The 13445-nt window shown below is 55.0% G+C and overlaps 1 protein-coding gene across 1 annotated transcript in view; it reads right to left on the bottom strand.

The window, feature by feature from the left end:
- The window catches only part of ECE1 (endothelin converting enzyme 1), a gene marked incomplete at both ends in the record, with an annotated part of 56375 nt that extends 44554 nt beyond the window's left edge, over positions 1-11821 (bottom strand). The window contains 3 exons of the mRNA XM_080690564.1: positions 2962-3103; positions 11592-11678; positions 11768-11821. Coding sequence (XP_080546690.1) covers positions 2962-3103; positions 11592-11678; positions 11768-11821 — 283 coding nt within the window. The remainder of the gene's footprint in view (positions 1-2961; positions 3104-11591; positions 11679-11767) is intronic.
- Between the last annotated feature and the right edge of the window lie 1624 nt (positions 11822-13445).

Below are 13445 nucleotides of genomic sequence, written 5' to 3' on the forward strand. Positions count from 1 at the left end.
ATTTTTTTTTTTTTTTTGTACTCAGGTTCCTGGAAACCCTTCTACCTCCGGGCTACACTCCCAGACCTATTTTATATTTTTGTTTGAAAACAGGGTCACTTAAACGAGCTGAGGCTGGCTTCGAACCTGTGCAATCCTCCCATCTCCGCCTCCCAAGCCTGGGGATTACAAGTGTGTGCCACCACGCCCGGCTTTCATCTTCAATTTTGAAACAGGGTCTCACTCAGTTGCGGAGGGCCTCACTAAATTGCTGAGGGTGGCCTGGAACCTGTGATCCTCCTGTCTCAGCCTCCTGAGTACTAGGATTGCAAGCATGAATCACCACACCCAGCTTACCCCTAGCCCTTTTTTGTTTTGAAACAGGGCTGTGGAGCGTGAGAGTCTCCCTGAGTTGCTGAGGCCGGCCTTGAACCTGCGATCCTCCTGTCTCAGCCTCCCCAGGGTGCGCCACCCATGTGTTTGCCATGTCCTGCCCATCATTGTGTGTGTTCAAAACACATTCATGGAATGAATGACTGGACGAAAGCGCTTTGTCCAGCACTCGGTCACCACCTGCAGGGTGGCAAATATTTGTTTCCTCTGGGATGCGCATGTTCGCTGGAGAAGGCAGGAACCAGCCTCAGATCTACCTTGCTCATCTGCGCAGCGCTATCAAGATGCTGAAATAGTTCCTGGGAGAACTTATTGTCTTGCTGCTGCTGTTTGCAAAGGGCCCTTGCGTTTCTGGAAAGGAGGGTGCAGCATGGAGGGGGATGAAAACGAACCAGCCCCTGCGACCCTTGCAGGCGGCCTTCCACAGTCAGCAGAGGGCTTGCTTTGACTGGCCCGATGTTTGCTCGTCGACGGCCAATGTCAGCACCGCTGCCGTTTAATGAGGTTACTGTCAACTTCCGAGGTGGTCACGCTTTCTCAGGTGGCCCAGGAGTCAGCTCATCTCCACCCAGCTCATCCCTCTCCCGGGTCCAGGCTGGGGACACGCACCCGATGCCCCGAGGGGGCTGGAATAGAGGCAGAAACGAGATTCCCCGCTGTGGTCAATGTCTGGGTCTGATCACGAGGCGCTCTCCTCTGGGGCTCCCGGTGAAGAAGCTTCTCTTTCAGTCTTAGTTTTTGAAACAGGGTCTCACTGAGTTGCAAGGGGCCTCGCTAAGCAGCTGAGGCTGTCTGCGAACTGCGATCCGCCTCTCAGATGCTGGACTGCAAGCGTGCGCCACCACGCCTGGCTAAGCAATGATTTCTTAAGTACTACATAGATACTCAGCCTAGTGCCCAACACACAGTAAGCACTCAGTTCATGCTTGTGGAATGAATGAACCGATGCATGAAGGAATGGCCGTGTGCCCCCCACAAGCGGGATGCAGGGGTGACTCTGTCGAAACCCCTCCCTCTCCCCGGCCTCCCAAGGCCTTGCTTCATTCTAGCCCAGCAAGGCCACCCTCAAAGGCGCAACTTCACAGCGGGGAAGGCTCAGCACAGCCACCATCGCTGAGAGTGAGTGACCACGTGGGTGAGCAGGACCCTAAGCAAGCCCTCTCTGGCTGCCTGGAGGCTCAGCCAGGTGTGGTTGTGCACACCTATAATCCCAGTGTTCGGGAGGTTGAGACATGAAGATTGAAGGTTCAAGGCCAGCCTCAGCCACTTAATGAGACCCTTAGCAACTTAGCAAGACCTTATTTTAAAATTTAAAAGGGGGGGGGAGGGTTGGAGGTAGAGATCGGAGGTAGAAAGCCTCTGGGCTCAATCCCCACTACCAAAGAAAGAAAGATGCTCCACTATTATGTATAATGCACCAATAAATCAACAACAAAGAAGAAGCTGGATGTCAGCCAGGCACGGCGGCGCACACGTGTCATCCCAGCATTCGGGAGGCTGAGACCGGAGGACCGTGGTTCGCGGACAGCCTCAGCTACTTAGTGAAGCCCTCTGCAACTCAGTGAGACCCGGTTTCAAAAAATAAGAAGACTAAAATATTGGGCTGGGGGTGTAGCTTGGAGGACCAATGCCCCTGGGTTCCATCCCAGTACCAAAAAAAAAAAAAAAAAAAAGAATTTGGATGTTGGGGTGCCGGAATATGAGAGATCCTGGAATTGGCGGGACTCCCCATCCTCGGCCTTACTTGGGCCAGTCCTTCCCAGGCGCTCATGCAGCAGTGAGGCGCCTCAGAGCCCTGACGGCAGGGAGAGACCCATCGCATCACCACTTCCAGAAGACACCAGGGCATGGGGCGCACAGGGACGGCTTCTCCAGGATACTAGAGCACTCCGGAGTGCGCTGTGATTACAGACATAGGGTCTGCGTTCTGCAGTCTTCTGGAGCCCGGCAGCCTGCGGGCCAATTCTGGCCTCCCCTGCACAAGCCCTGACTCGGTGCCCTACTCACTATGTAACTTTGGACCAGACACTCAGCCTTCAGTTTCCTCAGATGGAAAAGGATTAACAGCAACCCCGCCTGCCAGGGCCGCTGTGAGGAGGAAGGGAGGCCCCGAGTGTAATGGAGACGCGTGGTGTTTGGTCTGTGGAGAGCATTCACTAAACAGAAGCCATTATTGCTGTTCTGCTGGGACAAAGAATGGCAGGCAGTGTCGTCTGCGCCCGACCAGCCTGCATCCTAACAACAGTGCCCAGAGCTAGGGCTGGGGTCCTCTGAGACGCCAGGTACAACCTCAGAGTCACCCCTGAATTGGAAACTGCTTTCTCCATTTAAAGAGAAGACACAGGTTCTGGAAAAATTAAGTGACTTGTCCGGGTCACACAGATGATAAGTTGCCGGGCCAGGATGTGGGTTCACGCCCTCCGGGTTCCAAAACCTTTGCGCCTCCTGTGCCACCCACCTCCAGGGCTCGGAGGGCATTGGCATCCCTAATCCCCGAGGCCTCGGCCCTGGAAGCCGGTCCCAGCGTGAGCCAGCAAGGTGGACAGGGCAGAGGGCGGGAGAGCCCGCACGACGCACAGAGGCACCTACTTGTCCGGTACTGAATGCCCAGCGTGGCCAGGCAGGCCACCAGTCCCGCCGCCAGGAGCGTCACCAGCACCAGCAGCCGCTTCTCCACCTGGGTGCGCGCGGCCCAGCACCTCTGGCCGCTCCGGGGGCCGTGGAAGTTCACCTGCAGGGAGGGAGGCAGGAGGGGCGGCAAGGACGTGAGCCCGGGGCCACCCCGCCCCAGGAGCAGGGGGCTCCGCTGCAGGCCCAGGCGAGGCATCTGCCCTGCTGGCTCAGGGGTGGGCCAGTTCCCACAGAATCAGCTCTAATCCAGGAAAGGAGCCGCCACCCTGGTCGGTAGCTTGGATTTGTTCCTAAACATCAGGCGGCCCAACCCAGCCGGGATTGTGTTTTCTGTGTCACCCGATATGGGCAGGCGGAATTAAAAAAACTACAGCTCTTGCCTGTGTCTCCAGTAAGGAGTCAAAAAAGAACAGGATGTTTGGACTTGCCGGCACCCAGCGGGCGTACAGCTGCGCTCTCCTCAAAAACCCCACCACCACGTCAACAGGGCTGGGACGGGGCAAGGTGACACGGGCCCACGCTGCCCAGAGGCAGGGGTGCCCTTGGTGCGTCATGCCCTGACAGCCCCAGAGAGCTACCTCCCTTCTCTTTTTCTATTTATTTATTTATTTATTTATTTTGGTGGTACTGGGGTTCCTGGAAGCCCTTCTACCTCCGGGATACACTCCCACGGGCTACACTCCCAGACCTATTTTATATTTTTTATTTGGAAACAGGGTCTCTTAAGCCAGCGCGGCTGGCTCCGAACCAGCGCGATCCTCCTGTCTCCGCCTCCCAAGCTTGGGGATGACAAGCGTGCGCCACCACGCCCGGCTATAACTTTTCTTTTTAAAAACAAGGAAACTAAAAAAGCTGGGCATGGTGATGCACGCTTGTAATCCCAGTACTTGGGAGGCTGAGACAGGAGGATCATGGTTTGCGGACAGCCTCAGCTACTTAGTGAGGCCCTTTGCAACTCAGTGAGACCCTGTTTCAAAATAAAGACTAATAAAATAGGGGTGGGGGTGTAGCTTGGAGGTAGAATACCCCTGGGTTCCATCCCCAATACTGCAAAAAAAAAAAGGAAGGAAGGAAGGAGGGAGGGAAGAAAGGAAGGAAGGAAGGAGGGAGGGAAGACAGAAAGAGGAGAAACAGGTCCCTCCAGAGAGGGAGGCCTTGGCCCCTCACACAGGGCTACGTGGTGGAGCTGGGGTTTGCAGCCAAGTCTGGAGACCCTACAGCCCACTAGTGGGCCTGAGAGGGGCGTCTTGGGAGATGATGGGGAGTCACAAGGAGAAAGAGCTGCATTCAGGCAGGTCCTCAAAGGGAGGAAAAATGACCCCCGCCTCACAGTCTAAACAGGAAAGGAGGTACAATGAGAGGAAGCAGAGGGTGTGGAGGCCTCGAGAGCTCTGGGCCCGGGCTCCTCCCAGCCAGAGCCAGCCTGGGCTGCCCCTCAGTTTCAAGAGGGGCTTCCTGCAAAGCACACAGGACAGGAAAAGGTCTCCCAAGCTGGGGCTCCGTGTAGTGACAGTGGCTGGCCACCAGTTCAAGGCCACGCTGGAAATATGGGGGGAGAGGGACCCGTCCTCGTTTTCAACTGCTCAACAGTCCGTTGGGCTGGGGTCAGTCAGGGAAGGAGTACTGTCTGGGAGGGGTGGTGCCCGCCTGTAATCCCAGTGCTTGGAAGGCAGAGACAGGAGGATCGCAGATTAGAGGACAGCCTCAGCCACTGAGTGAGACACTATTTCAAAATAAAAAGTAAGCCGGGCGTGGTGGCGCACGCTTGTAATCCCAGCATCTAGGAGGCTGAGACAGGAGGATCGTGGTTCACGGCCAGCCTCAGCTACTCGGTGAGACTCTTTGCAACTCAGTGATATCCTGTTTCAAAATAAAGAATAAAAAATTAGGACTGGGGGGTATACCTCGGAGGTAGAATGCCCCTGAGTTCTATCCCCAGTACCACAAAATAAATAAATAAATAATAAAAAATAAGCCAGGCATGGTAGCGCATGCCTGTAATCCCGATACTTGGGAGGCTGAGATAGGAGGATCACAGCCTCAGCAACTGAGTGAGCCCCTGTTCTAAAATAAAAAAATAAACCAAGCATGGTAGTGCATGACTGTAATAGCAGTACTTGGGAGGCTGAGACAGGAGGATTGCAGCTTCCAGGGGAACCTCAGCAGCGTAGCAAGACTCTCGGCGATCTAGAGAGACCATGCTTCTTTCTTGCTTTTTTTTTTTTTGCGATACTGGGGATGGAACCCAGGAGCATTCTACCTCCAAGCAATACTACCAGCCCTATTTATTTATTTATTTATTTATTTATTTATTTATTTATTTATTTTTGTGGTACTGGGGTTTCTGGAAAGCCTTCTACTTCCGAGCTATACTCCCAGACCTATTTTTTTAATATTTTTTTTATTTGGAAACAGGGTCTCTTAAGCCAGCGTGGCTGGCTTCGAACCTGCACAATCCTCCTGTCTCCGCCTCCCAAGTGTGGGGATTACAAGCGTGCACCACCACGCCCGGCTCCCTATTTTTTATCCTATATTTTGAAACGGTCTCACTGAGTTCCAAGGGCTTCACTTAGTAGCTAAGGTTGGTCGCGAACCGCGATCCTCCTGTCTCAGCCCCCCAAATGCTGGGATTACAAGCGTGCACCACCATGCCCGGCAAGAGACCCTGTTTCTAAACAAAAACAAAACAAACAAAAAAATAAATAAAAAGGATCCGGGTATAATTTGGAAATTTTCAATCTTTAAATACCAAAAATACAAATAAAAAGGGAGGGGTGTGCCGGGAGTGGTGGCGCACGCTTCTAATCCCCATGCTTGGAAGGATGAGACAGGCGGATCGCGCAGGTTCAAAGCCAGCCTCAGCTGGCTTAAGAGACCCTGTTTCCAAATAAAATATAAAAAATAGGTCTGAGAGTATAGTCCAGAGGTAGAAGGCCCTGGGTTTCACCCCCTGTACCACCACAAAAAAAAAAAAGGGGAGGTGTGGAGAAGGGCCCCAGTCATGGTGGCCCAGCCTGCAATCCCAGCTATTCAGAAGGCTGAGGCAGGAAGATCACATGTTGGGGGCTAGACGAGGCCACTTAGCAAGACTTTGTTTCAATACAAAAAATGAAAAGTTCTGGAGTATAGGTCAGTGGTAGAGCACTTTCCTGGCATGCGTGAAGCCCTGGGTTCAAATCCTAGCACAATTAAAAAAAAAAAAAGGAAAAGCAAAGATTTCGGGCCATGCTACTTTGATGAAGGCCTTAATGTGACAGCCTGGTGCAGAAAGAGGCAGACGGGACGAAGCGACAGGTACTCAGCACTCAAAAGCTCAGAAGTCCCTTTTCCAGACACCAGTGACCTCTCTCTTGCTGGGACACTGGTGTCCAGAGAGCCCAGGGACTCGAGGCAGCCCGCCCGGCGCCTGCCGTCTGTGCCCCTCTGCCTGGCTGTCCTTCTGCCCCTGGACTTGCCTTGACCTCCTTCCTCGTCTCCCTCTCCCTCCTCGTCCTCGTCCTCATGGCCACTCATGCCATGATTGCAGCCTGGCTCACAGAGTACAAACAGGCAGCGAGCGCTCAGTCTGGGCTGCGGGCATGGCCCAGAGGCCCGGGGAAAAGCAAGCTCACCTTATCCGGACACAGAATATGGCGGGGCGGGGACCAAGGAGGCAGCCAGGGAGCGAGGCATGAGGAGGGAGGGAGAGAAGGAGGAAGGGGAGCGGAAACAGTACTCATGGCAGCTAAGAAATATCTGCCTGCTTCCTACGTGCTGGGCACCCCTGCTAGAGGGTGCGAGCATATCTTCAGTCGGGGCTCGTGTTCACTCCAGAAGCAGCGCAGGAAGCGGGGGCTCGAGGGGAGGACGACGAGACGCTCCATCTCCCTAAAGCTGACAGCCTCGTCCCAATGGCGCCACCCTACCGCCCGGGGCGCGGACGGCCGAGTGGGGCTCAGTGCTGTACGTCAAGCAAAGTGCTGAATCTAAACAGATGGCGTTCGCTGGAAGTTAAGCCAGAATGAAGCCAGAATTGAGTGAAAGGTTCATAGTTCCAGGCAGGATGGCAAACAATTTGAAAAGAGGCCTCTGGGCGCCGTGGCGCACGCCTGTAATCCCAGGACGTGGGAGGCTGAGACCAAAGGATCGCAGGTTGGAGGCCGGCCTCAGCAACACAGCGAGGCCCTCAGCAGCTTATCAAAAACCTGCTTCAAAACAAAAAATAAAATGGGGCTGGGAGTGTAGCTCAGAGGTAGAATGCCCCTGGGTTCAATCCCCAGTACCAATGAATGAACGAAGCCTTTTGACCTCTGTCATATTCTTTGTGTAACTTGCGCTGCCAGGCTAAGGGCCTCTAGGTCTGGGGCCAGGCTCTGGGAGCAGAGTGAATGCAGCGGCAGCTCCCCGGGGCAGTCAGCACTGGGCTTGGCCAACAGGAGAGGCTGGCCAGCTCCAGGCTGCAGCGGATAGGGCAAGGGTGGGCCAGGGCCCCTTATGGCCAGATGGCCTCGGCCAAGCCCCCTTTTGGGGCTCTCACTGTTCCTCTTGTCTTTATCAGACCCTGGAGATGAGGCGCCGTGAGTGGTTTCTGTCGTTTTAGAAACGAAGGCATGAGGATCTTGTGAGACAGGTCTGCGGCCTCTTGGAGGGCGGCAGGATGGGAGCCTGGTCCATCTTGGGGGAGGGAACTGGAGAGTGGCCACTGGCCTGAGAGCAGGCGCGGCGCCGGGAGCACGGACGAGGGTCTGGCAGGCTTCATTTCCTACTCATCGTGTGAGGCGGCAGAGAGTGAGCAGCAGAGAAACCCGGGAGAGAGGCCGGGTGGGAGGCCAAGAGGGAGGAGCAGGACCCAGAGAAACAGAAAGAGGAGCAGGCGACAGACAGACAGACAGACAGACAGACAGACAGACACACACACACACACACACACACACACACACACACACAGCCCAGGAGGAGCAGGACCCAGAGAAACAGAAAGAGGAGCAGGCGACAGACAGACAGACAGACAGACAGACACACACACACACACACACACACACACACACACACACACACACCAGCCCAGGAGTTCCCAGGGTTTCCACAGCCAAGGAACAAAGCCCTAATCGGGGATAAATATTCAGTTACAGAAGTGAGTGCTCGGCTCACCTGGGCTCACAGCAAGAACAAGTTCTGCGGGTGAGGACAGACCCCGCCTGGGGCCCAGGAGACATGCGGCAGCGGCAGGGGTGGGGAGTCAGGGCGCTGGGCGCTCAGAGTTGGTGGGGAGGGAAATAGAGGTCCTTCCTGACCCCCTGCCAGGGCCCCCGGGGAAACCTTCCTGGAGCGGCCAACACCAGACCTCTGCTAAGGGTCTGGGGGAGGCCACCCCCTTCGGCCTCAAAGCCCAGCCACAGTGCGGGCTTTCAAAGCAGGCAGACCATGACCTGCCGGGGGGGGGGGGGGCGCGCTCCAGGAGGGTGTCAGTTTGGGGAAGTTTCTCTCATTAAAGTTTCCATGAGGTAGACTTCTGCTGAGGGCACTGGGGTCAGCCCAGAGCAAAAGTTAAAGTATGCTGTCCCCTGGCCCTCCAAGCCCGGACTGAGCCCTGCGTACCACCCTGTCTCCATGTCTGACTTCACACGACTGCCAAGGGCCTAAACTGGTCCTTGTTGTAAAGTGGGAATTGCAGAAGAAACATATTTCTTCCCTCCCTCCCTCTCTCCCTTCCTTCCTTCCTGAGGCAACCCAGGGGCAATCTACCTCCAAGCTACAATCCAGCCCTTTTTATTTTTTTGAAATAGGATCTGCTAGGTTGCTGAGGCTGGACTTGAACACGTAATCCTCCAGTCTCAGTTTCCTGAATGCTGGGATTACAGGCATGCACCACCACGCCCGGCCAACTCTTATTATTTTTCTATTTTTTTGGTGGTACTGGGGGTGGAACCCAGGGGCTTTTCTACCTCCAGGCTATCCTCCCAGACCTATTTTATACTTTACTTGGAAACAGGGTCTCACTAAGTTTCTGAGAGCCTCACTAAGTAGCTGAGGCTAGCTGTGAACCTACGTGATCCTCCTGTCTCAGCCTCCTAAGTGCTGGGATTACTAGCGTGCATCACCACGCCTGGCTAACTCTTATTATTATTATTATTATTATTATTGGTGGTACTGGGGTTCCTGGAAGCCCTTCTACCTCCGGGCTACACTCCCAGACCTATTTTTTACATTTTTTTATTTGGAAACAGGGTCTCCTAAGCCAGCACGGGCGGCTGGCTTCGAACCTGCGCGATCCTCCTGTCTCTGTCTCCCAAGTGTGGGGATTACAAGCGTGCGCCACCACGCCCGGCTAACTCTTATTATTTTTAATGGCAGCATATTTTGGAAGTTTTGAATAACCTAGAAAATGCGTGTGAAGTAGCACTGAATGAAAATTCCAAGATAGAATATTGTATATTTAAGCCAGGCGTGGTGGCATCATCAAAAGGATGCACTAGCAGGCCCTGCTTTCCATCCACTTTCTCTAATCCTTTCTTCCAGGCGGGGGCTGGGGCGGAAGGAGATGTAGTTGCTCGTCCACAGTCGTGAGTGCGGCCAGAACTCTGGCTTGGGTCCCGCACGCTGCTCGGGCGCGCTGCACGACCCTGCTGATCTCAGGAAGAGGCTATGACCCCAAGTGGGCTGTGGTTAGGGCGGCAATATGGCCTATTATTTTGTTCTGAATTCTGAATTTGCTGGAGACGCTTTTATGCGGATATATTTAGAACCTTCTGTGGAAGATGAGACTGGAAACGATTGCTGATTAGATCCTGTTTTGCAAGGGGAAAAGTGCCTGCCATGGAAAAGCAGCTTCCTGCAGGCTTTAGCCTCTGCAGCGAGGAGGGTCCAGGCAGACTGGGTTTGCTCGGTTACGCCTAGATGTCTAGCTCTGGACTGCTGTAAGCGGGAGTTGTGTTCCTTCTGAGAGCCTCGGCTTCCTTATCCGCAGGTGGGGGTGGAATCCCCACAGCTCTTGGTGGTGACCCTGATGGTGGAATGGAGTGATGTAGTGGGGGTGCTGCTTCCTGGTGGGGTGGGGGGAGCACCTGGATGTGTTTGGATCTCTCTGGGCCTATTTAACTTGCCTGGCTTGTGTGAGGGCCTACGTGTGATTCACAGCATTGCAAAGGGGAAAAGCTGTCCTGGAGGGGGTACCCTGTCAGCAGTGCTCCCTCTGTTACGCCGGTAATTGTGGCTTCTCCTGTGATCCCAGCGACAAGACTCGGGAGGCTGAGGCAGAAGGATTGCAAGTTTGAGGTCAGCCCTGGCAACCTAGTGAGCCCTGTCTCAAAATTAAATTAAGAAAAGAAAAAGCCAAGCATGGTGGCACATGCCTCTAATCCCAGTACTTGGGAGGCTGGTGAAGCCCTCTGCAACTTAGTGAGACCCTGTTTCAAAATAGAGAATAAAAAATAGGGCTGAGGGTGTAATTCAGAGGTAGAATGCCCCTGGGTTCCATCCCCAGCACCATAAAATAAAAATAAAAATAGTAAAAAGGGCTGGGAATATAGCTCAGTGGTAAAGCATACTGGAGTTCAATTGTTAGTAACCACCCCACCCCCCCCAAAAAAATATCTCAGCCTACTGGGCATGGTGGCCCACGCTTGTAATCCCAGTACCTGGGAGGCTGAGACAGGAGGATTGAGGTTCTCAGCCAGCCTCAGCTACTTAGTGAGGCCCTCCGCAACTTGGTGAGATCCTGTTTCAAAATAAAGAATAAAAAATAGGGCTGGGGGTGTAGCTCGGAGGTAGAATGCCCCTGGGCTCAATCCCTAGCACCACAAAAAAGAAAGAAAGAAAGAAAGAAAGGAAGGAAGGAAGAAAGATCCCAGCTTCTCAGAGGTGTGTAGATGGGGCCTGGCGGCCTCAGTTTCCATTATTTTGCAGCCTACCTTGGGATGCACTGTGATTAGGGGTGAGCTCACCACCTGGCCCCAAGACTGTCCCCAATATTTCCCTTGGTCTAGCTGGTAGGAGACCTAGGCTAAGATGTCCCAGCTCTTCTTTCTGTACTGGATTCTCAGGATCCAGATCACGGGGGTGGCCCTGGGAGTTCTCTGGACTTCCAATTAGTTCCCACCCACCTGTCCAGGTGTGAACCCCACCAAGGCTGAGGACCTGGCCAGAACTCTCTCAGTGCAGACCAGGGGGAAAGCAGCCTGGCTCCCGCTTGGCAAGCATGGGAGGTGGCCGGCGTGGTGTGAGACTCCGACCTAGGCAGACACTAAGACTGGAGAAACCCGCTCCTCTTCCTGGGTCCGTGGAAAGGGGCAGAGACAGGTTCCCACCCCCCCCCCCCTCCTGGGGAAATTCAGCTACTCTGGGCAGGAGGGACGGGAAGAGAAGGGGCTGTGCCTCCCAAACAGGGTGGCCAGCCCTCCTGCTGCCCGGGCTGAGCGCCGTTGCAGAGCTGGGGCAGTTTTGGGCCCTGCCAGCGCTGGGCCATTCGGCTCTGGGGTGCTTCGACTGTGCCACCCGGGCTGCAGGTGGCCGGAGGTCTCGGGCTGCACGGGGGAGGGGGCCCGGCGGGGCCACGCAGGACGGGGCGGGGCGGCGCCAGCGCGCATGCCCGGGGCTGGCCCGGCTCCTACCTGCAGGCCGTTGGGGTACACGTCTCCCTCCGAGAGCGAGTCCACCAGGTCCTCCTCGTCCAACGTGGCCCGCTTGTAGGTCGACATCTGCAAGGCCAAATGCAGCACGGACTCCCTCAGCACCTCCATGGCTCGCGCGCCCGCCCGGCCGCGCCCCCAGCCCCGCCGCGCCTCACCCCCAGCGCCGCCAGCACCGCCGCCACCGGCCGCGGCGGCCACACGCCCCTCATGCCGCTGCGCCCTGCTGCCGCCGCAGGCAGGCGCTGGATGGATGGCCCTCGGTCGGCGGGGCGGGCCTGCGACGCGCCACCTTCGCGGGCGGGGCCTGATCCCGAGGCTCCGGTTCCCTCCCTGGCCTCCTGGGAGAACCCACCAGGTCCTTGCTCCAAAGCTCAGCGAAGGGGACCCCCACTCAATACCTTAGCAGGAGCAAAGGGCCGCACAGAGACCCCCCCCGCTTAAAGAATGGGGCTCCCCAATGGCAGGTACCAGAATCAAGTATCAGGAAGACCTCGCAGTCAAGAAAGAGGGCCCCTACCATCAGCACTCAGGCGGGTCAGGGGGTCCCCCCATCAAGCCAGCAAGACTAGGTGGAATAAAAAGACAGGTGTGCCCCCACCCTCCCTTTTTTTTTGGTGGTACTGATGATTGAACCCAAGGGCATTCTACCTCAGAGCTACACCCCTGCCCGTGTGTGTGTGTGTGTGTGTGTGTGTGTGTGTGTGTGTGTGTGTTAAACAAGGTGTCCCTAAGTTGCTGAGTCTCACAAAGTTGCTGAGGCTGTCCTGGAACCTGTGCTCCTCCTGTCTCTCAGCCTCTGCAGAACGGGAGTACAGGGTTCTCCACCATGATGATGCGCTCACTTCCCCGTTTCTTAAAGCGAGAATTCATGAATGAATTTCAGAAATTTCCAGGCAACTTCCCTGACATACAGTGACACATGCTGTGGGCATCTGGGTGGCTGCAGGGAGCCCCAGGCTCGTCCCCCTCCCAGCACTAAGAATCACTGCTTTGCACGGTGCTGGGGAGGGCTCTTAGCATGTGTAGGAGCCAGGTTCCATCCCCAGCACCAAAAAAAAAATAAAGCCTTCATTTTGGGGCAGGTCCAGAACTAGGAAGGAAGGTTATTATGTGTCAGTTGTTGAGAAAGGAAAGAAGGGAGGGAAAAGAAAAGAGCCCAGGAAAGCTGGCCCTTGGCCCCGCCTTCGCCTTCCCTCTCAGGAGGAGAGGCTTTGGCAGGTGCCCCTCCCAGCCCCCAGGCTGGAAGAGCAGGCTCTCAGGTATCAGATGCTAGATGGGGACTCTGGGCCCCAGCACTCTCCACCCCCAAACCCCAAGAAGGCCTAACCCAGTAGTTCCCAAAGGACACTCCACTTGTACTAAGACGTGAAATGCCTGTGTTTAACCTATTTTTTCAGCTTTCCCAAGTGCATTTCTGTTCATTCCCAATTGGGTTCTCTCCATCACATTTATGTGCCAACAAACAGAATGTCTTAGCCCCAGGTCTCAGGGCCAGAAGCGGGTGGTTCCTGCAGAAACAGACCTCCCCCCACCCAAGTTAAAAGCAACTTCCTACGGACTCTGAACTTCCCCGTGCTTGGGATAGATGCCAAGGAAATTAAGACAACCGACAGGTTTTCTGATTAACACAGCCTAGCAAAATCTATGCCTGTACATCACCTGGCTTTTGTTTCTATACATCGTAGCCTTCTGTGGGACCCTGGGAGAAGCAATCTAGCTGCATCCTCCTGGTGTAGTCAAATTGTATTTTCCCCTTTTCCATCATTTGCTTATTTCTGATGTGGGTGGGCGGCTGAATCCAGGCAGCTGAGATCCGGGCTTGGCTACAGGTGA

The sequence above is a fragment of the Muscardinus avellanarius genome, assembly GCF_963383645.1.
Source record: "Muscardinus avellanarius genome assembly, chromosome: 3".
In the NCBI taxonomy this organism is placed as follows: domain Eukaryota; kingdom Metazoa; phylum Chordata; class Mammalia; order Rodentia; family Gliridae; genus Muscardinus; species Muscardinus avellanarius.